At 40.5% G+C, this 27,899-nt stretch overlaps 1 protein-coding gene across 4 annotated transcripts in view; it reads right to left on the reverse strand.

Annotated features, from left to right (window-relative positions):
- Positions 1-11,455: 11,455 nt before the first annotated feature.
- The window catches only part of SLC12A7 (solute carrier family 12 member 7), a 69,829-nt gene continuing 53,385 nt past the window's right edge, over positions 11,456-27,899 (reverse strand). The window contains exons 18-26 of one of the 4 annotated variants that reach the window (XM_063325663.1): positions 26,763-26,958; positions 26,265-26,434; positions 25,983-26,114; positions 24,222-24,329; positions 21,156-21,272; positions 19,352-19,533; positions 18,078-18,092; positions 12,903-13,036; positions 11,456-12,413 (exon numbers count right to left, since the gene is read on the reverse strand). In XM_063325663.1, coding sequence (XP_063181733.1) covers positions 12,322-12,413; positions 12,903-13,036; positions 18,078-18,092; positions 19,352-19,533; positions 21,156-21,272; positions 24,222-24,329; positions 25,983-26,114; positions 26,265-26,434; positions 26,763-26,958 — 1,146 coding nt within the window. In that variant the 3' untranslated portion in view covers positions 11,456-12,321. The remainder of the gene's footprint in view (positions 12,414-12,902; positions 13,037-18,077; positions 18,093-19,351; positions 19,534-21,155; positions 21,273-24,221; positions 24,330-25,982; positions 26,115-26,264; positions 26,435-26,762; positions 26,959-27,899) is intronic. The other 3 variants (XM_063325665.1, XM_063325664.1, XM_063325666.1) reach the window with 3 other exon arrangements.

Raw genomic sequence — 27,899 nt, forward strand, 5'->3', positions numbered from 1 at the left:
CCTTTACCTGTGATTTTAAATGAAAAATTAGTATGGAGAAGTTGCGTAATTTCCCCTGATTCTCCTGTTTCCCTTTTGGGATGAGATTTGTTGCAGGAACTCGGTATGCTTATTGCCTTGACTCCAACCAGCATTCAAGTGATAGTGACGAATTCTGAAGTAGTTCAATTGGATAATCGGGAACAAAACAATTTAGATAACATACCACTTGAATTGGCTGCAGTTCCCAGAGAATTACGGAGCACATCAGGAGATGAAGTAGGATTGCTAAAATCGGATGAACCAGTAGTAATTAAAACAAAAGGAGGAACTCCTCCTTCAATCCGACAGTATCCAATTGTAAATGAAGCTATCCCTAGTATTGAGAAATAAATTGTGCATTTTCTAGAGAAAGGAATTCCGAAAGAATGTTGTAGCCCTTATAATATCTCTATTTTACCTGTAAGTAAACACAGATTAGATAAGGACAGAGATCAGGAATATAGATTTGTTCAAGATTTACGAGCTGTGAATGAACATGTTATCGCTCCTCATCCTGTGGTACCCGATCCCAGTCTAATTTTAACACAGATACCAATTTGGGCACAATACTTTACAGTGCTTGACCTTACCGGAGCCTTTTTTAGTATTCCAATAGCAGAAGAAAGTCAATTAATTTTTGCCTTTACCTCGCAAGGGAAGCGGTTAACTTGGACTAGATTACTGCAGGGGTTTACTAGCTCCCTCACAATTTTCTCTCAGATTTTAAGAAATGATCTACAAGATTTGTTTTTTCCAAGCAAGTCTGTTTTGGTGCAATATGTTGATGATTTGTTATTAGCAAGTAAATCCAAAGATGACTGTATAAGAGACACTGAATATTTGTGTATTCAACTTGTAAAAAAAGAACATCGTGCATCTCCATCCAAATTACAATTTTGTAAACAGCAGGTAAAGTACCTTGGATTTATATTAAAACTGTGAAAAAGGGAAGTAGACCCTGAAAGAGTTAAAGCAGTTCAGGAGATACTTAGACCAGTGACTGAAAAACAGTTACGGGGATTTTTAGGACAAGTAGGATTTTATCATCCTTGGATCCTTGGGTTTAGCGAAATAGCTAAACCTTTGCACAAAGCTACCCAGAGTGAAGAAATAGAACCAGTTACCTGGGGTCCTGAAAGAGAAAAAGCCTTTTGTACTTTAAACACAGCACTTTTGTCTGCCCTGGTGTTAGGGCTTCCTGACTATTCAAAAAGCCCTGTCCCCACAAAGGGCACACAAGTATGAAATAATTTTGCTATTGGCTGATAATTTGGAACTGGAAAGGTGCAATACTTTGAATCCAGCTACTCTGATGCCTTTACCTTCTGATGGAGAAAAAGATAACCATAATTGTGATCAACTCATAAGTGAAACCAGCAAACGGCGAGACTATCTGAGAGACCAACCTCTGGATAAGCCTGATTTGAATCTTTTAACGGACGGTTCCTCGAATTATGAAGAAGATCAAAGATGTACTGGATTTGCCATAACGACAGAAACACAGGTACTGTTGGCGGGACCTTTGCCTGCACCTTTGGGTGCACAAGGAGCAGAAATAGCTGCCCTTACAGAAGTGGCTAAGCATGCTGTCGGGGCAAGAGTTAACATTTATACTGACTCTAAATATGCTTTCGGTGTGTCTCATGTGACAGACATGTTACCCAGACCCCTGAGCTAGAAGACAGGGATGGGGAGCAGAATGAAGCCCCCGTAATCCAAAGGGAAATGGTGAGGGACCTGCTTCAGCACCTGGAGGTGCACAGATCTATGGGGCCGGATGGGATCCACCCAAGGGTATTGAAAGAGCTGGCGGAAGTGCTCGCCAGGCCACTTTGCATCATTTATGAGCAGTCCTGGACAACCAGGGAGGTCCCAGCTGACTGGAGGTTAGCAAATGTGACACCCATCCACAAGAAGGGCCGGAAGGAGGATCCAGGGAACTACAGGCCAGTCAGTCTGACCTCGGTGCCTGGGAAGGTCATGGAACAGATCCTCCTCAGTGCCATTACACGGCACATGCAGGAGAACAGGGTGATCAGGCCCAGTCAGCATGGGTTTGTGAAGGGCAGGTCATGCCTATCAAACCTAATATCCTTCTGTGATAAGGTGACCCACTTAGTGGATGAGGGAAAAGCTGCGGATGTTATCTACTTGGATTTTTGCAAAGCTTTTGACACCGTTTCCCACAGCATTCTCCTAGAGAAACTGGCTGCTCATGGCCTGGACAGGTGTACTCTTCGCTGGGTAAAAAACTGGCTGGATGGCCGTGCCCAGAGAGTGGTGGTAAATGGAGTTAAGTCCGGTTGGTGTCCGGTCACAAGTGGTGTCCCCCAGGGCTTGGTGCTGGGGCCGGTTCTCTTTAATGTCTTTATCAATGATCTGGATGAAGGGATCGAATGCACCCTCAGTAAGTTCGCAGATGACACTGAACTGGGAGGGCATGTTGATCTGCTTGAGGGTAGGTTGGTTCTGCAGAGGGATCTGGACAGGCTGGACTGATGGGCTGAGACCAATGGTATGAGGTTCAACAAGGCCAAGTGCTGGGTCCTGCACTTGGGTCACAACAACCCCATGCAGCGCTACAGGATTGGGGCAGAGTGGCTCGAAAGCAGCCCGGCAGAAAAGGACCTGGGGTGCTGGTCGACAGCCGGCTGAATATGAGCCAGCAGTGTGCCCAGGTGGCCAAGAAGGCCAACAGCATCCTGGCCTGTATCAGTAATAGTGTGGTGAGCCGGACTAGGGAAGTGATCATCCCCCTGTACTCGGCACTGGTGAGGCCCCACCTCGAGTACTGCGTTCAGTTTTGGGCCCCTCGCTACAAGAGGGACATTGAGGTGTTGGAGCGTGTCCAGAGAAGGGCTACAAAGCTGGTGAGGGGTCTGGAAGACAAACCTTATGAAGAACGACTGAGGGAGCTGGGGTTGTTTAGCCTGGAGAAGAGGAGGCTGAGGGGGGACCTTATCACCCTCTACAGCTACCTGAAAGGAGGTTGTAGAGAGATGGGGGCTGACCTCTTCTCCCTGGTGACAAGTGATAGGACGAGAGGGAACAGGTTCAAGTTACATCAGGGGAGGTTTAGACTGGATATTAGGAAACATTTTTTCACTGAAAGGGTTATTAAACATTGGAATAGGCTGCCCAGGGAGGTGGTGGATTCACCATCCCTGGAGGTGTTTAAAAAAAGGGTAGATGGGGCACTTAGGGACATGGTTTAGAAGTGCCTTTTGTCAGGGTAGGTTAAAGGTTGGACTTGATGATCTTAAAGGTCCCTTCCAACCTCAGCGATTCTATGATTCTATGATTCTATGACAGGGACCCTATGGAAAGAGAGGGGTTTTCTAACTTCAGTGGGAAAAACTGTCGCACATGGAAAACAGATAAAAGAATTATTAGAGGCAATACAATTACCTTCTGAAATTTCTGTCATCTATGTAAAGGCACACACTCAGAGGCAAGATATGATCTCTAAACGGAATTCCTTAGCAGCTCAAGCAGCTAAGGCAGCAGCTCGGCAAATTGCATCTGTTATGTCTTTGATACAACATGATGAAACGTTGGAACTTCCAGAGATGGATAAGCTGTACGAGGACCTCCCAGATGAGGAAAAAGAAAAATGGACTCAATTTGTAGCTCAACAATGAGGTGGGCAGTGGATATTAAACCACAAGCCTCTTCTTCCAAAAAGGTATTTATTACCGATTACGCGATGGCACCATGAAAAGACTCACAGAGGGCCAGAAAATTTAGCGCTCCGAATTCAAAGACTTTGGTCTGCCCTGGGAATTTATGCAGCAGCCAGAAGTATTTGTGAAGGATGTAAGCTTTGTAAACAGTACGCTTCTGTCCGAGTTAAGCCCCACAGTGGGAAAAGGCCTCCTGCAACTTTCCCTTTTCAAAAACTCCACATTGAATATGCAGAAATGCCAAAAACAATGGGGTACTCTTATATGTTAGTGATAGTAGACCAATTATCAGGATGGGTAGAAGCTTTTCCTACTAGGAAAAGTGATTAAAAAGCAGTAGTAAAAATCCTATTAAAAGAAATAATTCCAAGATATGGAGTCCCTGAAGTTATTGATTCAGATTGGGGAAGCCATTTCACAGCCGCAATATTAATGCAAATCTGTAACTCCTGAGGAATTTTCAGTTGTTTTCATACCCCACACCATCCAGAATCATCAGGTCAAGTAGAGCGAATGAATAGAAGTTTAAAGGAAAAACTGTGTGTAAGCAGACAGGATTGAAGTGGCCCGATGCTCTGAATTTAGTTTTGTGGGACATTAGAAATACCCCAAGGCAACCGGTTGGGGTTTCTCCAGCAGAGATTTTGTTTGGATGAATACTTGCTGTACCAGGGACATACATGCCAGCAAAAACTATCCTCTTGGATAGAGATGAACAGGTCACACAATATCGTTTGTATCTGCAAAATTCCTTTTTTCAAATGCGAAATTGTGCTTATTGGTACCAAGGAGTAAGTCCTGAGATTCAGGTCCATGATATACGACCGGGAGAGAAAGTGTATATCAAAAATTTTAAAAGGAAAAATAGGTTTGAACAGAAATGAGAAGGACCTTATACTGTTTTACTAACTTCTTTTTATGCTATTAAGGTTGCTGGGAAAGAGACTCGGATCCACCATTCCCATGCCCACAAAGAATCAGAAGCAGAATGGACTATTGTAAAGTATTATTTCTGATGGCATTTGTTGATATTTTATCCTGGGGTGACACCTTGTGGACAAAGTTCGCATTGCGGTATAGAGATGCCAGTACCCATAGAAATGTTATTATATATAGCAATTGCTCTTGCCAATTTAGGGGTCAAATTACAGGCTATCAAACAAAAGCTGGTCAAGTCATTTTTTCACCTACTAGTCCGAAGACCCAGCAAAGAGACCCTATTTGTCTTTTTGAAAATTTTCTCGAATTCTGTGACAATGTTAGAATTGACGATCGATGGGATACTTGGACCAACAGCCATGACTACTCTAAATGGTGGGGCTCCTACAGCTTTCCAACAACTGTACCTTCATATCACATTCAGATTCAGGAATAAACACGGGGAATTGGGACATGGTGCTATGATCATCAGATGTGGGGAATTTATGGTTACGGAGATTGGTGCTGTCATGGATTCAATCTATTGCACAGTAGCTTTACTTACAAATTTAGGAATGTAACTAGGATAAAAAGTTTGGTTCAGAAAGCCAGAGATGTTAGCCTAACCATGTCAAGAAATTTGTGGGAAAATAATATGCATGTGTCTTTGTTAAAATCTTTTACTAGTAATTTGAATTTAAGTGAATGTTGGATTTGTGCAGCTCTCCCAAGGACGGTGAATCAAGGATTTCAGCTTGTAGGGATTCCTATCCCTAAAGATGCAAACTGTGCCAGGACAGAAAAGTGCGGCTTGATCTCAGTGTCCTTGGGAACTGCTTTCACTGCCCCAGTATTCTCTGTGCTAACACCCTCTGCAGAGCTGGGCTCAAAACCAGCAAACACCTAGTGATTCCTCTCACGTGGAAAGTGCCTGGAGGGAAAAGTTGGGCTTGATCTCACTGTCCTTGGGAACTGCTTTCACTGCCCCCGTTACCTCTGTGCTAACACTCTCTCCACTGCTGGAAGCAAACCCAGCAACCACATGGAGAATGCTCCTACACCGAAAGTGCCAGGATGGAAAAGTGGACCTTGTTCTCACTGTCTCCAGAAACTGCCTTCACTTTTACACTTACCTCTGTTTCAACATTCTCTCCACAGATAGGCTCAAAACCACCAAAAATCTGAGGATTTCTCTCACAATGAAGGAGGCCCGAGGGAAAAGTTGTGCTGCTTATGTCAGACACTTTTCCCTCCTGACACCTTGGGTGTGGAGCAGTCTTTGGATAAATGAAAACTTTTGGGGCCAGCCCTCAGGCGAGTGAGAAGGAGTGGTTTCGAGGCTGAAGGCGCCAGGAAAGCCCAGAGCCCAGAGGTCTGTTGGGCCATGCAAGCGGTTCCAAGAGAGCATGAGTAGAAAGCACAGTTTTCCCTTATGGCACCTCGGGTGTGGGAACACTCTCCAGATGAAGATTTCTTGTTTGAGGCAAGCTCTGGGGTGGCTGAGAAAGGGCGGTTTTGAGTCTGAAGGTGTCAGGAAAGCCCAGAGGTCTATAGGGCCGTGGAAGCGGTTCCCAGAGAGCTTTAGAACAAGCCACAGTTTTCCCTCCTGGATCTTTGCGGGTGGGAGCAATATCCAGACATATGGATATTCTGGAGGCCGGCCGTGGCAGAACTGAGATAGGGTGGTTTTGAGGCTGAAGGCGCCAGGAAAGCCTGCAGCCCCCAGTTCTGTGGGGCCATGGAAGCGGTTCCCAGAGAGCTTTAGCACAAGCCACAGTTTTCCCTCCTGGCTCTTTGGACATGGGAGCAATCTCCAGACATATGGAAATTTTGGAAGCCGGCCCTGTCGGAATTGAGAAAGGGTGGTTTTGAGGCTGAAGGCAGCAGGAAAGCCTGCAGCCCCAAGGTCTGTGGGGCCATGCAAGTGGTTCCCAAAGAGCTTTAGAACAAGCCAAAGTTCTCCCTCCTGGCTCCTTCAGCATGGGAGCAATCTCCAGACATATGGGAATTTTGGAGGCTGGCGCGGTGCCAAGTGAGAAAGGGTGTGTTTGAGGCTGGAGGCACCAGGAATGCCTGGAGCCCCATGGTCTGTGGGGCCATGCAAGCAGTTCCCAGAGAGCTTTAGAACAAGCCACAGTTTTCCCTCCTGGCTCCTTTGGCGTGGGAGAAATGTCTGGATTACGGATATTTTTGAGGCTGGCCCTGGGGCAAGTGGGAAAGGGTGATTTTGAGGCTGAAGGCGCCAGGAAATCCTGGAGCCCCAAGGTCTGTGTGGCGATGCAAGCACTTCCCAAAGATCATGAGAACAAACCACAGTTTTCCCTCTTGACACTGTAGGCATGGGAGCAATCTCTGCACCTTTGATTTTTTTTGAGGCCAGCTCTGGGGCGAGTATTAGCCAGCTCTTTAGGGAGTTTTACCAGAGAGATTATGGTGCCAGTGAAAGCGGTTCTAAGAGACAGTGAGATCAAGCCACACTTTTCTGTCCTGGCTCTTTCCATTTGGGAGCAATCTCCATACGGTTGCTGGTTTTGCTTCCACCTGTGGGGAGAGTGTTAGCACAGAGGTGAGTGGGGCAGTGAAAGCACTTTCCGGAGATAGTGAGAACAAGTCCCTCTTTCCCCCCGGTTCTTTCTATACGGGAGCAATCTCCATGTGGCTGGTGGTTTTGAGCCCAGCTGTGGAGAGAGTGTTGGCACAGAGGTTACTGGTGCAGTGAAGGCCATTCCTGGAGACGGTGACAACAAGCCGCACTTTTCCCTCCTGGCACTTTCCACGTGACAACAATCACTAGCTGTTTGCAGGTTTTGAGCGCAGATATGGAGAGAGTAATAGGAGGGTACTTGGGCAGTGAAAGCAGTTTCTGGAGACAGTGTGAACAACCCCACTTTACCCCTGGCTCTTTCTATATAGGGGCAATCTCCATGTGGTTGCTGGTTTTGAGCCCAGCTCTGGAGGGTACGTTAGCACAGACGTAACTGGGGGGGCAGTGAAAGCAGCTCCCGGAGACAGTTAGACCAAACCCATTTTTTTTTTTCCTCCTGGCACTTTCTATATGGGAGCAATTTCCATTTGGTTGCTGGTTTTGAGTGCAGCTCTTTAGGGAATGTTAGCACAGAGGTTACGGGAGCGGTGAAAGCAGTTCCTAGAGACAGTGTGAACAAGCCACGCTTTTCTCAACTGGCACTTTCGATGTGGGAGCAATCACAGGATGATTGCTGGTTTTGAGCGCAGCTGTGTGAAGAGAATGTTAGCACAGACGTAACTGGGGCAGTGAAAGCAGTTTCCAGAGACAGTGAGAACAAGCCTCACTTATCCCTCTTAACTCTTTCTATATGGAAGCAATCTCCATACATTTGCTGGTTTTGAGCCCAGCTGTGGAGAGAACATTAGGTTACTGGGGCAGTGAAAGCCATTCCCACAGACAGTGAGAACAAGCTGCTCTTTTACCTCCTGGCACTTTCTAAGTGGGAGCAGTCTCCATATGGTTGCTGGTTTTGCGCGCAGCTCTGGGGAGAGTGTTAGCACAGAGGCAGTGAAAGCGGGTCCCAGAGACAGTTAGAACAAGCCGCAGTTTTGCCTCGTAGCTCTTTCCATGTGGGAGCAGTCTCCATATGTTTGCTGGTTTTGAGTGCGGCTCTTTAGAGAGTGTCAGCACAGAAGTTACTGGGGCAGTGAAAGCAGTTCCTGGAGCTACACTCAAAACTCAGTAAGCATCAGCATTCCATCTTGACACCCCGGGTGTGGGAGCAATCTCTGCACCTTTGCTCTTTTTTGAGCTCGGCCCTGGGGAGAGTGTAAAAAGGTGGTTTTGAGCATGAAGTCGCTAATAAAGCGCAGAGCCCAAAGGTGCCTGTGGTGATGAAAGCAGTTTCCAGAGAGAGTGAGAACAAGCAAGAGTTTTCCCTCCTAGCACATTCAGTGTGGGAGCAATCTCTGGCTGTTTGTTGGTTTTGTGCTCGGCCCCGGGGGGGCTGAAAAAGGTGGGTTTTGAGGGTGAAGAGAGCAGTAAAGTGCAGAGCCCCGATGTCTGTGTTGCAATGAAGACAGTTCCTAGAGAGGGTGAGAACAAGCACCAGTTTTCCCTCCTGGCACCTTGGGTGCGGTACCAATCTCCGGCCATTGCCTAATTTTGAGTCCCGCCCTGGGGAAAAATGAAAAAATATCATTCTGAGGATGGTGGCGCCAGGAAAGTGCAGAGCCCCAAGGTGTCTGTGGGCATGAAAATGGTTCCCAAAGAGAGTGAAAAAAAATATTAGTTTTCCCTCCCAGTACCTTGGGTGTTGGAGCAATGTCTGGATGTTTGCTGCTTTTTAGCCCAGCCCTAGGGAGACAGTAAAAAGGTGGTTGTGAGGATGAAGTCACCTGGAAAACTTGAAGTCCCAAGGTTTGTGGGGCATTGCAAGTAGTTTCTAGAGAGAGTGAGAACAGCAACAATTGTCCCTCCTGCCACCATTGGTGTGGGAGCACTCTCTGTGGATGTTTGGCATTTTTGAACCTGGCCCTGAGGAGAGTGAAAAAAGGCAGCTGTTTTGGGGTTTTGGTTTTTGTTTTTTGGGGTTTTTTTGTTTTGTTTTTTTTTTTCTCTCAGGATTGCATCGCAGTTCTAACTTTTTTTAAGGGAAATGAAGTAAAAAATATGTAGTGAACATGGATTTATCAAGGGGAAATCATGTCTCACTAATCTGATAGCCTTCTATGATGGAATGACTGGATGGAAAGATGAGGGGAGGGCAGTGGATGTTGACAATGAAGTGGGGGGATGGGTAGTGATATTTGCTGTTTTGTGGTTGTTTGTTTCAGCTCTTCCCTGCTACAGCTTTTTAGTTTATGTTCTCAACAACTGCATTTGATGCACAGTTGATCCGTGAAGTATTGGATGTAGCCCGTTCGTACATCATGCAACAGAACAGACATTTTCTCATACAATAAGCATTTGTGTCTTCTAAGTACTGAAGGACTAACGATTTCTGTTGCTGGTAGCTTGCTCTAACATTTTCACTTGTTATACCGCATATGACAACAAAGCAATCTGCCAAATGAAGCATGATGCTAAAAACCTCTACATCACTTAACTATAACCATCAGTTACATCTTGGAATTTGAAGCACAAATAGAATATACAAAAATATTTACACATACTAGTAAAGTTTGATATTTTAAAATAAGATTTATAAATAATATTTATATTTTAGACAATTATTAAATATTTCTTTTCAGTTTGATTTCACTCATTTTATACTCAGGCAACTCTAATGACTTCTCAACGGAAAAAAACAACTACGCTGTTATAGCTACAGAATGCACCCTGGAAAAAAAAAGTCACAGCATAAAGGATACAAATAAAAGACGTAGTTGAAATAGCCAAAATTGTTCCAGTAGGAATAGATTTCTGAGCATCCTTAAGATCTCCAGACCTGTTTGAACCCGCCATAATGCCTTAGAAAGAGACCAATTATTATGTCATAAAAACAATTAACACTAGCTTCCTGTAAATATCTCATAGATTAGAAACATTTAACTTTAAGCCTGATTTAACACATCATTACCAATGGAGCAGGCTACAGAAGCGTATTGTAATCCTGCACAAATCATCAATTTATACCTTAATTTTGTTCAGAAATTTGTGTTACCACTCATTGTTGATTGAAAAATCCCAGAAAGCTCAGGAAAGACACAGATAAAAAAAAATTGAGGAAGTTATTTTTCAAATATAACTTCAGAATACATTTTAAAATGGGGAAATATACAGGAGTAGCAAGATGTTGGGGATGGACGTTATAAACTAATGGGGATTTAGCAATTTTAGCCAGTGTGACCAAATGCACTAACTTTCTACTAAACAGACCATACATAATGAGATATGCAAAAGCAAATCAATAAGCTAAGTTAAGTAATAAAAAACTATATAAACAAAAAAGAAAGGAGCAGGTATTCCCACATATTCTGCACATCTCCCTCCTCCTCAGATGTTTTCCCCCCAAACACACTCAAATTCTCCAGCTAACCTGTCATTCATAATAGTTCTAGGCACATCCTAGCTGCGGTATTTTCTCCTCAATTCACACATCAATGTCTTGGCTCATTGTAAGCTTTCCCCAGACTCATAAACCAAACCATCTGAAATTCACCAGGGCCACATGATTACATTTCTCTTCTGCCCAGTGGTCTGAGAATGCCTTTTCACGCACTTCTTGATAGCTGTGCAAATCTAGCACCTTCTGGTCAGTCCACAGGTCTTCCGTGTGTCTGTTGTACCTAAAGGCCTCTAGAGTGCCTTTGGTGTGCCCCCAGGGTATCTGAGTGCCTATACATAAACCTCATCCTAACCCTACACCCACACACAGTGGTCCACAGGTGCCTTTTGGCATGCACCAGCAGCATCTGAGAGCCATCTGAAATTCAGTAGGTCATCTGATTATCCTTGTGTTCCACCTGTTGCTATGCGTCAAACTACAGGGATTGGTAATGGCTACTTTGTCTTTGCTGTTTAACGTTGTTTTGCTTTGCCTGAAGGAGCTATGATAAAAGCACTGGCCTTGACCCTATTTCAGCCCTGCAATAACTGTTGTCTGAGCAACAGAGATGTTGACTGTCTTATAAAAGACTAGTTTATATATGTTTAAATAAACCCATTATTTTTAGAGTAGAACAATCTTCTGATACCCAACACTTCCAATACCCAAAAAAACTCTTAAAACAATATTTACAAAACTGAACAGAGTCCGAAAGGGGGCAGAATTCTTACAAGCAAAAAAAATTTCTATTGAGCACCTGAACTAAATTGTTTGACAATTTCAAATGAAACATACTTATGAGCTTGTTCAGTTCAGAAAGACAGATTTTATTTTAAACAGCAGCACATACATACAACATTTTCAAAATATACATATTTGAAAACAAGACTGCATTTCATTAACCAACTTGCTGTAGTTTATCAAGTGTTACAGTTATATTTGCAACAAGGTGGAGTTACTGCATCATAGTCTTCCTATGAGTTGGATGCTTTTAGGTTTCACTGGTATAATTGTGCAATATACTATAACTGCCAATAGCTCATGAAAGAAAAATCACACAAGTTGTCAGTTTAATATTACTGCCACCTGGAGACTTCAAGCTACCTGACTGAGTATTTTAAATAGAGAAACATTATTTTAAAAGTGTGGCAAATCATGAACTTCATGGAAACACTTTATGCACATAATATACAAGTTTAAGTGGTTGTATACATTTCTGAATGAAGTTTTCTGAATCAGGACTAATCCCAACAGAAGCAACACAGCAGCATTTTGGTAAGGGAGGAAGCCAACTTTTCCTAAAACTTTTCCCTTTTATTTAGATACAGAACAGAGATTAAAATAATTCAGAAGTTGCTTATGTTTAAAAATACCACTGCATTACCATTTATTTTCTTGTATTTAACCGCAATTTAACAAGTGTCAGAATATGCTACACATAAATATCCTAACACATCCACCACTTTTTAATTCACTACAGAAATATTTTCTACATAAATCTTCTTAAAATATAATTTAAATGTAACTTTTTAATAGAAAAAGCAGAACACATCATGAAAAGATTCAGCTTGCGGGTAATTTTCAATGCACTAAAACTTTTAATGAAGCTGCTCAAATCATGGCAAATAACTTTGTTTTCTCATTGGGGGGGGTGGGTGTGTCAAACAAAATGTGCAAACAGGTTAAGAATAAATGGTGATCACTTCACGTCCACTGCCTCGGACCAGGAGAACTCTATCTAGACCTTCTGTGAGAACTTCCAAAAACTCCATGTCTGAAATATCATTAAGTCAAGGAATTTGTTCAGAAAAGACAAAAGTAGCTACTAATCTCTCAAAAAATCTGCCATACAATGCAAAAAATAAGTTAAACAATTTTATCAAGGAGTTTTCCTGTGTCACCCTTTACTGTCCCATTATGTAATCCACCTGCTTGCTCAAGTGGAAGAGAGGACTAATTTGGGAGAAGTTTCTAGTTCTAGTTGAAGAAGTTTCTAGTGCCCTACTCACCTACAGAAAAAATAAAAATAGAGATTTTAAAAATCAGTTCAAAATTTAGGAATGCTTTACCTCAATTCACTAAAAACCCCACCACTGTCAACATTTCTTAAAAGTCTGTTTGTGGAATCAAAAGTAATTTTCTTGAAGGCAAACTTATGCTTACCATCGTTACTAACAATTATCCGAACAAGTAGGCAATGGCACAATCACAAAAATCAAATGCCTAATTTCAAGAAATATGGAAGCAATATAGTAAAGGATACAGTTTTCATCGCCTTTTCTGTTTTTAGGAGGTCCAGGCATATTCAGGAGAACTAGCTGAGCATGCTGTGATTTATTAAGCACTACTCCGTTGAGCTTCACTGCGGTGTGCATTCTTCTCACATTTGACTGATTCCTAGCATGCAAGCAAATATTTTTAAGTATTGTCACCGTAGTTGAGCTCTACGTAGTTGAGCTCTACGTAGTTGAGCTCTACGTAGTTGAGCTCTACGTAGTTGAGCTCTACGTAGTTGAGCTCTACGTAGTTGAGCTCTACGTAGTTGAGCTCTACGTAGTTGAGCTCTACGTAGTTGAGCTCTACGTAGTTGAGCTCTACGTAGTTGAGCTCTACGTAGTTGAGCTCTACGTAGTTGAGCTCTACGTAGTTGAGCTCTACGTAGTTGAGCTCTACGTAGTTGAGCTCTACGTAGTTGAGCTCTACGTAGTTGAGCTCTACGTAGTTGAGCTCTACGTAGTTGAGCTCTACGTAGTTGAGCTCTACGTAGTTGAGCTCTACGTAGTTGAGCTCTACGTAGTTGAGCTCTACGTAGTTGAGCTCTACGTAGTTGAGCTCTACGTAGTTGAGCTCTACGTAGTTGAGCTCTACGTAGTTGAGCTCTACGTAGTTGAGCTCTACGTAGTTGAGCTCTACGTAGTTGAGCTCTACGTAGTTGAGCTCTACGTAGTTGAGCTCTACGTAGTTGAGCTCTACGTAGTTGAGCTCTACGTAGTTGAGCTCTACGTAGTTGAGCTCTACGTAGTTGAGCTCTACGTAGTTGAGCTCTACGTAGTTGAGCTCTACGTAGTTGAGCTCTACGTAGTTGAGCTCTACGTAGTTGAGCTCTACGTAGTTGAGCTCTACGTAGTTGAGCTCTACGTAGTTGAGCTCTACGTAGTTGAGCTCTACGTAGTTGAGCTCTACGTAGTTGAGCTCTACGTAGTTGAGCTCTACGTAGTTGAGCTCTACGTAGTTGAGCTCTACGTAGTTGAGCTCTACGTAGTTGAGCTCTACGTAGTTGAGCTCTACGTAGTTGAGCTCTACGTAGTTGAGCTCTACGTAGTTGAGCTCTACGTAGTTGAGCTCTACGTAGTTGAGCTCTACGTAGTTGAGCTCTACGTAGTTGAGCTCTACGTAGTTGAGCTCTACGTAGTTGAGCTCTACGTAGTTGAGCTCTACGTAGTTGAGCTCTACGTAGTTGAGCTCTACGTAGTTGAGCTCTACGTAGTTGAGCTCTACGTAGTTGAGCTCTACGTAGTTGAGCTCTACGTAGTTGAGCTCTACGTAGTTGAGCTCTACGTAGTTGAGCTCTACGTAGTTGAGCTCTACGTAGTTGAGCTCTACGTAGTTGAGCTCTACGTAGTTGAGCTCTACGTAGTTGAGCTCATAAATTTAATCTGTAGGTACACAGAATAAGCTATTTTCATGGACACCAGTATTTGTACACATTCAAAATAAGTTTGAGAAAATGCAATACCTAAGTGTTCTTTTCAAAGAAAAAATCTTTAACTCTGAAATTCAAGCAATTCTAACCAGATTGCCAAAATGCACAAAATATTCCAATTGACACTTTTACAAAGATGAAGCAGAAAATTTCAATATAAATTAAGTTTAGTCAAAAAGACTGAGAATCCAGTTTGTTGAATTATATAAGAGACTAACTGGATTTGTATAAGAAATTCTAAACATAAGAATTACAGGAATGCAATGGAAAGATTACAGTATTTATATTGCACAATACAAGGTTTCCCTCATGCTCCTTTGGAAACATTACAAGATTACTATAAGCCCAGTGAAGAAAATTCAGAAACAGCATAAAACTTACGAAAAATTAGTTTCTCACATCCTAAAAGGCAGTAAGCAATGAACTGAAAGTGAGCCTCTCCCCTTATATTATCAAAATTAACTAATGCTTTCCTTCTTACAGCCACAAATATAATAGTTGTAGATTTATGCACAAGAGGAAGAAACTGCTAGGACTTCAGAGATTTCCTTATTTCAGGATCTACCTTGGATGGTTTAATTGCCCTTCAGACCAAGACAAAAGAATAGTTTCCTTATAGTTCCTGAGAAACTACCACCTGTGTAAAACTAGCCAAGACTGGAAACGAGTCATGCGCTACAGCGTATGACTCTACCTAATCCCATTTATCCAAAAGATCTGCTGCCCAAAAGTAGACTCTTTACAAGGGAAGTGAGTCACTTCAAAGGGAATCTCAGAAACAACATGTGACAGCACATCTCAAGAACAGAGATACTGACATACTGATATAAGCCACTTTTTAATCACTATCCTATGCAATTTTCTTAGCACTGTAACTAGGTCTCACAGTAAAAGCACAACTGTACCCTGCTCAGCTGGGCTCACATACTGTTGTGGTGGTGTGTTCTCCCCCTCCCCCCCCCCCACCCTGGCTCCTTCTCAAGCCATAACCACCAGTGGGAGTTGTGATGAATTGCACCCGGACTTTGGGGGATGGCTGGCAACACAGTTACAACACTGTCTGGAGTGGAAACCTAGATACTTTGTTCCCATGCGAATATGAGTATAAGTCAATTATCTCACTCTATAAATAGCGGACAGCCCAAGAGTCCTTTGAACTCTCCTGCACAGCAGCAGACTGCACACCAGGATCTCCCCTGCAGTGGGAATGCTTGCTTAAGGTTCTACTCGTCAAGGCTGAGCAATTCCTTGCCGCAACAGATTCTCGGTAAGTGACTAATAGCATGCTAAACTTTGAAATCTTAGCTAAGTGATATAAAGGATTGATTGCGCATATATCATCCCTTAGACATAAACCGTTGGCCAAGTCTGGGACTAGGACTGGATCCAGCCGCACCTAGACTCCTCTCTGAGGAGGAGTTTAGAAAGCAAGGGGGTCCTTTCTGAATCTTGTGACTCAACAGGAGGGTCTCCCTGAGAGCTTGTCTCACCTTGTCCTCTATGCAGTAAATAAAATGTACCTTTCCATTCAATCTCGTAAAACACTGTCGCATTCACTACTAACTTTGTTGAATCACCGTTTTATATTAATAAATATTTCACTACTCTTACGAGTGAAGTTAATCACTCCGCCTGCGACAACTACAACAGAGAGAAAACCAGCAGGTTAGTAGCAGCAGGACATAAGACATCTTCTGAAGTGCTTGATCAATCTGGCACCTTTTGAATTCCACTAAGAGCCATCAAAATTACAGCACAAGCACCAGCACTGTATCAGCTTAAGTAAACAATAGAAATTAATGAGATCTCTTTTCCCAAAAGAAAAACATTTAGGAGGCCAAAATTTACAAGAGGAAACACATAACTTTGTTCTACTACCAGAGGTCGTTTCAAGGGGACTACACCAACTCCAAGAATCTTCTAGCAACATGAGCCCACCCTCAGATTACATTTGTGAAATGTGCTTAACTGATTCGTGTCAGTGTGGACAGTGTTAGGGCCACAGGGTGAAGTGTGACCTTTGATTGTTTTGTGTGTCTGTCGTGTCTGTGTTTTGCAGGAGCCACCTGGCGAACATTCTAGAATACCAACTTAAACCAGTCCTGTTGTTATCTGCATAGTGACCTGTAAGGGGGGGGATACACCCATTTCTGGCAAGGGCCAACCATTTTAGAGACAGTTATGAATATGTATTAGTATAGGAGATATAAACCAAAAATGGGGTCTGTAAGGTGTGTGTCTTGGTTGGGCAGAGACCCCCAGCACACCCAGCACTGTTTGCTTGCCTTTGTTCCTTTAATAAATTATAAATTCTAATTGGAATCCTGTTTGCAATTAAATCATTTATGACAATATTATATTAATATTATATATTAAATGTGGAGTTGAGAACAGCAGCCAGATGGAGGTTCATTCAAACACAGGGGACCAAGAAAGATGGAGAATGCTGGGAGCATATGTACTTGTGTACTACTAAGTTCCTTTTTTTTTTTTTTTTACTATGGAGGGAAAAGCCGTTAACAGGATACTACTACAAGTAGCATGTCTTACGTTGTATTTTCATGCTTGATTTTGCAGGGACAATTGGAAAAAAAAAAAAAAGGCATTTTGCTGGAAGTTTAGTGGCCAGTGCAGACCAGCCCTATCAATTCCAATTGATTCTCTTCGCACACGTGCACACCCCTATTTTCCCCCCAAGACATTTCCAAGACTTAGTTTATTAGTCCCTCCTGGGGGATTTTCTGTCACAGCAGCCATCTGTTGTTTAGAACCAGCTGTAAAAAAAAATAATATATGGAACAACAGAATACTTGAAGATCAGTTTTTCAGAAGCAGAACAGCTGTTTGAGAAGACCAAAGAACAACTATGAAGAGAGAGGCAAAAGTGAAGAAGTGCACAAATACTGAAGTAGAAACGTTGTTAAACAAAAGATAAACCGCAGGGGAAATATGCAGGGTGTATACTTGTGATGGAGTGGGCAAGAATTCATCAGAGACATAAAGGTTCAAGTAGACTAAAGGTACATTGTGTACAACGTGTATTTCATTTAGCCTTCAAGCACTCGTAGAACTGAAATCATACATGGTACAGAAGTGAGCTCTCTCAGCTTTCATAAGCAGCTCAATCTGTTAAACAGGCAAAATGAAAACAACAGTGGGCACTGAAAAGAAGCAGAGCAGTCACCAGTCAGTTCCACCCAAGAACAGAGATATGTCCCATTTTTGCATGGTGTCATACCCAATATATATCTGAGCTTACATTATTTGTACACACGCACTGGTTGGTGGAAGTGAGACAAGAACTGGCATTTGATGAAACGTGATAGTTCCCTTTGTGAACAAATTCATCCTTATTGTTCAATTAGTTATATCACAGTGGGGACTATTTTTCCAGAACAAAAATATATTCACTTTTTAATGCACGTAATTAGAAAACTCAATATTGCACTGGTGCAGAGGAGTACTGTCAGGTTTCACGTTCTTACAGAAACTAAAATGCGTGTTCTGTGACTTACCTTGAATGGAGAGTTGATAACATTTAGAAGAAAACATTAACAAGTTACAATGGAGAATATTTTTCAGTGATAAATGCTAAATCACAGTAAACAGAAACAAGGTACAAAAGAATACATGCACTGCAAATCATGATGTAGGAAACATGCATATAATGTACAAGACCACAAGAACCAGGGAACACAGCCTACATTGCTAAAGTGAAATGAAATTGAGACTTACAGGTTTCCCCATTCTCTACAGGGAAGGGAAGCAAGTACAGAGGAAAAAATATTTATGCCATTAGGTACATTTTAAATTCATCATTAAGATATTGTTATATTAACATAAAGTTTGAACTGTTATTTCCACCACCTAACCACATACATTATTTTTTAAAACTACTCTGACATCTGTGTCTTGCACAATTTTAAAGAAGTAATAGGAAATATTTCTAAGATACTAACAAAAAAACCCCTAAGAATTAGAGTATAATACATGCCAGAACAAAACCAGTGCTTTAGAGCGTGAGCAAGATGATGTTTGCAATTTGCAGAAGGCAAACTGTTTCTAAAGAGCTCAGACCAAGTCCACAAAACAACTTTGGATTTTAAAGGTGCCAATTCTAATTGTACCTTCTATGGTCTACAAGTCCTAGATTTAAGACACAATTCCTTTAGATATTAAAACTTCCACTGTTTTGCTTTGGGCACATGCAGAAAATAGTCTATGCCATGCTTATAACTGCATTCTTCCAGAACTCAAAATACGCGTGTGTGTGCTTGAAGCACAACATGAGGAAGCAAACAGGCTGATATCTTTCTGTCATTGGTTTGTGTCTACTACAGCAGGCTTGACACAGGCAGTAGCTCTTATCTAGTAAGTGACTTCTATTTAAGAAAAAGACATTAGGGAATATTTCAACAGGAAATACTTAATATAACAAGACATATAAAGCACAAATTTTATATTGATTTAATGATGAGTGACCAATGTTCCTTTGAAAAAAAAAAAAAGAAGACCAAAACAAATTAAAAAGCAACAAAAACCAAAACATCAACTAAATGTCTTGAAAGAGTCTGTCTGCTTCTTTGGTACACCCTCTACCCCAACAAAACACAATGAGACAGGTGAGTGATATACAGTGTTTTGTTACCCATGAGAAAAGAGAAAACACACAAAAGTTATCATTAAGCATTTTAACATCTATGCTTTCTGGTACAATCCAGAAGTTGAGTTAATAGCTTAAAGTCTGTCATATTTAAGCTTCATTCACAACATTCTTGTGAATGACTCTTCATAGTCATTGTTGTTTCACCCAAGTCCATGCCAGTTTCATAAGGATGGCATTTAAGTGAAGTGCATGGAAAAATCATGTTTGTACTCAAATTTTAAATGAGCCAGAATCTCCTAAAAAACAAAACCCAGAACACCACCACCACCACAACAAACAAAACCCCCCACACTAAAATGCACATAACCAAACACAAAACTCCAAACACCACATGTATACTTACGGCTTCATGTTGAAAATATCTTTGAAGCCAGACACATTTGAATCTTTGTGTTTATGCTTTTCAGCTACAAGCTTTTCTTTAGTCCAGGTCATTTGCACTTTTTCCGGCACAGCAGCAGCCACACTTGCTTTAACTACTGGAGTTGAGTGTGAGGCAGTGTTTCTGTCATGGATCAGCTGAGCCTGGCCACAAAACAATCACCCCAAGATTCAGTCAAAAAGAGTGTTTGTAGAGTACACATTATTAAAATTTTCAAAAGGAATTTCACAGCAGTGGAACAAAAGAAGATACAGAAAAATGCACCTTACTTTGTGAACAAATACCAGATTGTTTTGACTTCAGCATGAAATGAAACTGCTTGTAAAAATGTGGTCATTTGTTTATATTTGCAGGATTACATCTGGGCTAGGATGTTACTGTTGTAATGATCTAAAGTGAGGTTGAATCCAGGCTGAGGGTACTTTATTAACACCAGGGGGTTTTGCCAGTGAAAACCTTGAAAGCCAGTGCTCTCATTCTTCATCAGTTACACTGTTATTTTCTCAGATGCTGCCATAAACACTGACCGTCATTTCTCTCCATATATGTGATGATTCAGAAGAATCAATTTCATTCAGGCCAATCAAAAGCATGCATAAAATCAAAGCAGATGAGAAAACTACTTTCTGCCTCTGAACAGTGATTTCCCTAGTGGTTCACAAACTGTAATTGCAGCTGTTTTTAAATGCCTAAGAACTTCTGTATTTTCCCTGAATTATTTCCCTAGTCCCTATCCTTCAGGATTCCCAAATCGTAGAGTTCAGTTCTGAGGTTCACATAAATATCTATTTGTTTGACAGTTTTGTGTATTCCCAGAAGATTAAATCACAAGTCAAGACTACAAATCAGAAATTACTGTGAATACAGTTCTACCATGAGAACGGAAAAAGCTCACAAAAACATGCCGATTCTGTATGTACTGGTAATCCAATGAACTAAAATTTCAAACTAACAACTGTAAGATGTACGCTTCAATGGAAGAAAGTTCTTTTAGAAGACAGTGAGGCCAAGAGAAATTCTGGACCTATAGCACATGTTTATGAAAACGCAAAGACAGCAAAAGCACATTTTGTTAGTGCTATTTTGATACCAAATTAATTAGATGGAATAAAACACATTCTTATACTTCATGAGGAAAGAGAAACACAAAGTTATACAGCATTTCTACAGACTAGGCTACACATCTTTAGAGACGAGCAACACTTCAAGTGCACACTAGAACCATGGACTGCATCAGTCCGTTTCCTTTCGAACTCGCCATGCAGAAAGTAGTAATGACATTCACAGGTTAATAAGGGCTTGTCAATAAGCATAGAAGTTTCCTTAAAAAGCCCTAGTATATCTATACAGTCTCTGAGAAGCTTCAGTGCTTCGATATAAGAATTTTAAAGGAAGGCAACGCTTTGTGAAAGCATGAAATATACTTATTAATGAAACACCCACTATTATGACTTTTTAAGAGATAAAAGGCAGAGAAGTATTTTTGCTCCTGGCTCTTAAGAAAAACTTGCGCTCTCAGACACAAATTTTTCTTTTATGGAAATTAAGGGTGAGAAACAGAACGTAGTTCATGCTGCAGAAGCATCACCTAGAGAAAAAAAAAGTAGGGAAAGATAATGAACTTAAAAATAGTAAAATTAAAATTTATAAAGAACTGTTCCATAACAATGAATGAACAAGTTTTCATTTGTAGTTCAGTTTGCAATAGCGGCACTTCAAGTGTTGCAATGGGAAAGTATATCTAGCCAGTACTATGTCCAACTACCTCTTCCTCTCGATAATCATTAGTCAGCAGTGCCTGAGCATCTTGGCCAATGGACTGTGGACTGGAGTAGCTTTTTCTTCTGATTGAGCCTCGAGACTCATCAGTGATGCTCTGAATCTGGGACAAAAAGGTTACCAATGACAAAAAAAAAAAAAAAAAAAAAACAGTCTACAGGAAGAAGCAGATGACCATATTATTTAAAACAAAAATCGGCTTCCTTTAAATAGATAGGATTTTGTATTGTAGCTTGTTATAAACTTAAGTTTGTTTTCACAAACATGCCATTTGTTTATATATACTATGGGGCTCTTTTTGAAGTGTTTAGCAGTTATGAAGTCACTTTACAGAAATTTGTGAAAACATGAAGTGAATTGAATTCTTTTGTCTATATGGGAACCTCAGATATTCACTTGTTTGTGAGGGTCACATCCCTTCATATATGTGATGATTCAGACGAATTGATTTTATTCAGTTACAATCAAAAGTATGAAAAAAATAAAGTAATCAAGCAGATGAGGAGGCTGTTTTCCAACTCCAAACACTGATTTATTTCCCAGCAATTCAAACTAATTTTGATCCTCACCTACATGCACCCACGTTTTTGCCAATCTTACCTGTCAGCAGCAATCTGCACAACAGCATTTGCACTTTGCAACCCAACACAAAGTAGTGGTGGGATGGATGACCGCCTTCTCACAGCTCCAACAATATCACTGCCTGACCCAACAGTCATTAGTCAGGACTAGCCAGAGAAGGAAGCCAACAACCACCAGGAACAGAGGCAAGGAAGTAAACAAGGCTCTACATTTTCTTGCATCTTTGCAGCACCGTTGTCGAAGTCAAATAAATAAATGCTTGACAGTTGTGCCTGTCTGTGCAGGTAAGTCTGCAGACCTTACACTTTGCAGGCATGTATTATATTTATGCTTGAATAGAGGCAAATCAACCAAGTTTCTCAAAAAAAGGAAACAAAAATCTGATGAGTCCCTGTGCCCCACTTCCACAAGAAAACCCATGGACAAGATTAAATAAAGGTCCATTTAAAAAAAAAAAAAAAGACAGAAGAGGGAAAGGTGAAGGTGATTCCTAAGGGATAACGGCATGGCTACAAGGGAAACAACAAATAAATGCTATACAAAGCTAAGTTCTCTTTGAGAAGGTTTGTACCTTGTTTGAAGAGGTAAAGCACAAAAGTGAGGTTAAAATACTAATCTTGGTGGTAATAGGAAACAAAACCACAAGCACCATTCAAAGCTGGAATATCAGGGTTACATTTGAATGTCTGGAGACAGATAATGAAAACAAAACCAATGCTAATTTGAACTACTGATACTAATGAGAGAAATGTTTGGAGGTCATTGTAAAACCAGAAGAGATAGCTCAGCTAATTTAAGAGAAGATGATCAGATTACAAGAGGGCCTGCCACACTGAGTGCACATACTCAACTTGTAGCTCCAGAGGAAGTGAAGGCATAACTAAAGCAACATTTTCTGATGAAAACACAAAAGAACAAGGTAGATTAAGGTATCCTAATCAGAAACAACAGATGGATATGGATTTTATTGTTGGACAAGGCAGGAAATAAGTACTAGATTTTCTTGGAATTAAAGGATTTTACTTCAGACCATGAAATAAATTCAATGGTATTTTGAACATCTCAGATTTAACCCTGCCTGATATGAAGGAACAAATTGAAGCTGCAATGGTGATGGTTACATTCAGTAATAGAAAAAACCCAAAACATGGAGGGGAGAAGAAAAAAAATTAAAATCTTCCAAGCAAACAACCCTCCGAAGTAGTGTAGATTACAGACAACTCAACAAGCTGAAAAGCAATTCTTTTGTCTCTACTACAATTTACATGTTAGAGACTACAGAGACTTATGTCCTTGGGCTACTTATATAGCATTCATGAGTAAGTTAAATCCTTAAAAGCCTACTGTAGATTGATTAATCACTCAAACTCCACTGGAAAAATACTAGTGTTTAATAAAGAAATGAGAAAAATCTAAAACACTAAGGAGTACAGGAGAGCTCGTTTTTTACTGAAAAGACATTAGGCAGGCTCAAATCAAAAGAAAACTACCATGACACAGATGAGAAGATAGGTAATTTTGAGCAGCACTGTTGTAGCAATACAAGGCATCTTTAGGAACCTTAAAAAAACATCCTGCAAAATGGAAAAAAAGAATAGATACGGAGAGACTAAAAAAAAAGGAATGGCATGGACTTGTATGATTAACACCAACAAGGCTTAGGTGTAAAATGAGTTACAATTATCAGTAGACAAAAAAGTCGCAAGAGAAAAATTCTGATTATTTTATGAATGATAGCAGTTAAACACAGTAGAGATCTCTTATTTGGCACAGGAGAGAAATCACTGTAAGTGATAGCAAAGCCAATGCATTTAAATTCCTTTTACATCACTAAGAAGTGTTGATTTAATGGCATAGTTAACTGAATGAGGTGGTAGAAGCCAAAAGAAAAAGAAAAATATTTTAAAGTTACAAATATTCACAAAAATACAGCTGCATGCATCTTGTCATCATGCGAAATACCACCAGGGACTAGTAAGGGTAGGGAAGCAGCGAACATAGCATTCCCATCTGGATATCGCAGGATTAGAGGTTAATCAGCTTAATTTTGGCTCCAGAAACAACAATTAATTGATACATAAAACATTCAAAATAATGCAGAAACTAAAAAATAGGTCTTGTTCAATTCACACTGCCAAGGCACAAACAAAGCTAATGAACACAGTTGATTAATCATGAACCTTACCTAAAGATATATGTCAAGTTTGAAAATGCTCTGGATATATTTTCCACACTGATTCTCAAATTTTCTGATAGTAAATACTTGCGCTAATCTTAACAAGAAGAGAAGAACTCTGAAGTTTTTTTCCCCACATTATTTTAACCTTGCAAGTGAAACCTGCTGTAGAGAAACTAACATAGAATGCAGTTATAAGAGCTTTTGACTAGTTAGAAACTGATTAGAAGCCCCAGCTAAGAAATACTACTTGTAGATTTTTCACAGAACATCTTGCCAAGCCAAAGTCCCTACCTCTCTTTCCCTTTCGTTCTTTGATAGCTGCATCTGTTTTAGCATTTGAGATCGCTGTTCCATCATAAGCGTCTTCTCATATGTGAACGCAGAAATATCATTTTCAAACTGCAAAAGAGATTGGCATTAGAAACATCAGAAGAAGAGTACTACTCAGAAGAACAACATTTACACAGTGTACCACATTCATTCCTGCATTCATTCAGTCCTGGCTGAATTTATGGCATTAGAGTAATACTAAGCATATAACTGATCAATCATTTCCGCCCTCATTCTTAAAACTTCTTCTTCAAACAGTAATCTTGTACAATGAACTCTCCTACTATATCAATATCAATGTGATCTTTATCTGTATTTGAGGTGCTTGGGACAGACTTTCCATTGTTCTGTTCCAACTAGGCTGCAGAAACAAGAAAGGCTTGAAAGCACTTATTTAAACTGGGTCTGCATTGCTGCCTCCTGAGCACGTGTGCATATTTGTTTCCTTAAAAACTGTTTAGGGCCACAAAATAACACATTGTCATTTCACCGGTGAGAAGCATTTATGAAGAAACTCCGGCATATATTCTGACATCAGCTCAAAGCTAAAATACAACGTAAAAAGTCTACAGCAGCCATCTGTGTGGCTACTGACTCATAACGTGTCTCTTATCTTTTGGAAGATTCTCAGGGTTAAATATGACCCACATAAGAAAAGAATAAATTATGCTTTGTATAGTATCTTCTGCTCAAAATCCAACCAAGGCTGAGCCTTTTTTATGGCACTCTGTTCGCCTTCTTTCACCTGCACATGCCACAGCATTTTAGTCTTTTATATTCAGTACTCTAAACAAAACAAAAAATAAAATAAATGGATTTCTCTTACTTCCTAGTTCTAAATGTTAACCAAATCTTTCGTAAGTCATTTTTTTTTTTCATAATTAATTAAAACAATTCTTAACACTTGCTTTATGGCTGATTAGCACGATAAATCTTTTGGGCAGGTTTTGTTCATTCCAGGAACTGGTGGTGGTAGAAGTTTTGAACCAGTTGGCCTGTCTTCCTCTCACTTCAGAAAGAGTTTAAAAGCTTTTTGGGGTTTTTTTTGGGCCTTATTTCGGACATTATGCTAGTCATCTTTGAGTGCTGGAAATTAAGTTTTTCCTTAGTTGCCAAAAAAAGCAGGTCTAGACAGACTACAGCTTTAGTCCTTTCTCTTTAGCAATTTATGATCAGTATTTAAAAGAGGGAAAAAAGTCAAAAATTTCATTTTGTCACTATTTCACTTGTGACTCTGTAGCCATATTGTCTTGCCGTTCAGTGCCAAAGAGGCTGACAGTGCCAAAAACAACTGCCATACTCCCATGGGGGCCTAAGGATTCCTTATTCCAGAGAGATATTTATACAGCAGTTGGAGAGATAGACATGTTCACCCTCTCTCACGTTGGATGCCATGGCTTATTAGACTAAGCATGTTCAGCCTTCTGTTTTTTTCCTTCCCGAATGAACTATCACTACGGACTAGTCCTCATAAAGTAGGCATTAACACATCAAGATGGCCCAATTCTACTTGACAAAATCATTAAACTCACTATAAACTCAAGTACACTAGCATTGTGATATGGTAAGATAATGCTGCTTAAAAAACAACCTTATTCTTGGTGGGACTGCAACGTTTCCCTTTTTATCTTTGGGCTAACATCTCTTAGTTTCAAAAACGTTAAATCCTTTTTCCCAAGTTTAGTCTCAATTGCACCTAAAAAGACATATGCAGTAACATACCATTTCAACAACTTCCACTTCAGCATTCAGTCTGAGATGATATAAAAACATCTGAAGATCCTTCTTCATTTGAATGCTATTATCATCCATTTGAGCAACAGTGAAGATACGCATTTTACATTTTCTCCAAACCTATCAAAAAGATACATTATAAAAATTCATAACACGGTGATTGCCATCACCATGCATAATGCTATCAAGGTGAAAGAATATTTCATTAGAAACCCTTAAGACTATTAACTGCTGGAAAATGAAATCCCGGCCATTTTTTGTTGTCCTTGCCTTGTGCTGTCGAAGGAGAAAAGGCAGTAACATCAGCATACCACCATCATGAACAATCCACCACACATCTATGTTTCCCTCAGTAAAACGTTCTTGATTTGTTGGGAATAAGTCAATGTTTTTAGCCACCAACAGTGCTTGCTGAGCTGCTGTTGTTTCTCTTACAGTATCTGCAAGGGAAAGCAAGACATTTGATCAAGGACTTATAGTTTTCAATCACAGCCTTTGTTTTTAATTCAAAGGTTTAAATCCTCACAGATTCTGCTGAGGCAAAAGAGGAACATCCTGGGTTTAGAGACTAACCAACTTAGGAGAAGAACAAAACACGCCATGGTTGAAGAGATTGAGGGCTGAGAAAACAGACTCCACATGAAATCAGATGTGGAGAAATATCCGCTTGTCTCCTGGATGTTCAGCATCACACTTCCTCCGCACAGCAAATACATTAGTTACACAGTTGTATTGCAAATGCATAGGACAAAGTCAGTAAACGCATACCAACAAAATTTTTCCATGAGAAACGATTTTCTGTTTGCTTCCATGACTGTGGCCATGCCATCAGGACTGTGTTGTGCTTCATCCCTCCTAGACCAGCTGACTGAATCAAATATGATATTCCATCTCTGAAATTAGGAGACACCACAATCTGGCAAAATCCTTTAGTCTTTTCTACTCCCATTAAGGCCTTAACATTCTGCAAAAAGAAGATTACACATTGGGAAATACAATCATCAGCACCGGTAATAAACACCATAAGGAGTAACAGCACTAAATAAGAGCAAAACATTAGCTATAATGTACAACCAACATTGAGAAACCAATTCCAAATTCCAAAGCAGTGAACATGATTCTATAACAACCAAAAACCAAAACACCCACCTCCCTGGCAAAAGACACCACACACAGGTTTTTCATTACTTTAGTTGTTCAGCCTTTTATTTCCAAAGAACAATGAACAAGATACATGCAAAACCACGCTGACAAAGATAAATAAAATAACACTGCTTCAGGTAAAGTCAAAACTGCTAACTGACAAAGCACTGTACATTTGGAACGACGAGTCCTTTCTTTTGGACTTGGGAGGGTTTAGAAAAGCATGATGCCAAGGACTTGAGAAGAAGAGGCCAAAGGTCCTTAAACAACTTTGACATTAAGAAGCTGATTCTTTATTTAATCGGCTCCCAAAATGGAAAAAATAGATGTGCAGGCAACAATTGCAGTCACTTCCTGAATAATGACAAGATAAACTGACTAGATTAAGTCTCCCACACCCCATTAGTTTCAAGATGGCTCCCTCTTCTTTTAAACAGACAAATAACCAAGTAATTTAAAAGTAGCATTCAAAATGCTTTTAAGGTTGACTAGGGAACATCAGCTTTAGCATTTACTATGTTTTGATGCAAAATCCTATCATTACCAATGACTCGTATGGGAGATCAGCATGGTTTCAGAAGGAAGAACCAGTACATCAAAATTTGGAATTTTGGAAGCACCAAAATTCTTATCAAAAACCATCAGGAACAGATTTGATCACAGAATGTCTGGCACTGGCTCAGCATGGCTTCACATCAGAAATTCTGTTTAGTAGAGGGGGAAAAAAAAAAGTCTTCAGAGAATTTGGTAGCAAAGCTAACA

The sequence above is a fragment of the Chroicocephalus ridibundus genome, chromosome 2 (assembly GCF_963924245.1).
Source record: "Chroicocephalus ridibundus chromosome 2, bChrRid1.1, whole genome shotgun sequence".
In the NCBI taxonomy this organism is placed as follows: domain Eukaryota; kingdom Metazoa; phylum Chordata; class Aves; order Charadriiformes; family Laridae; genus Chroicocephalus; species Chroicocephalus ridibundus.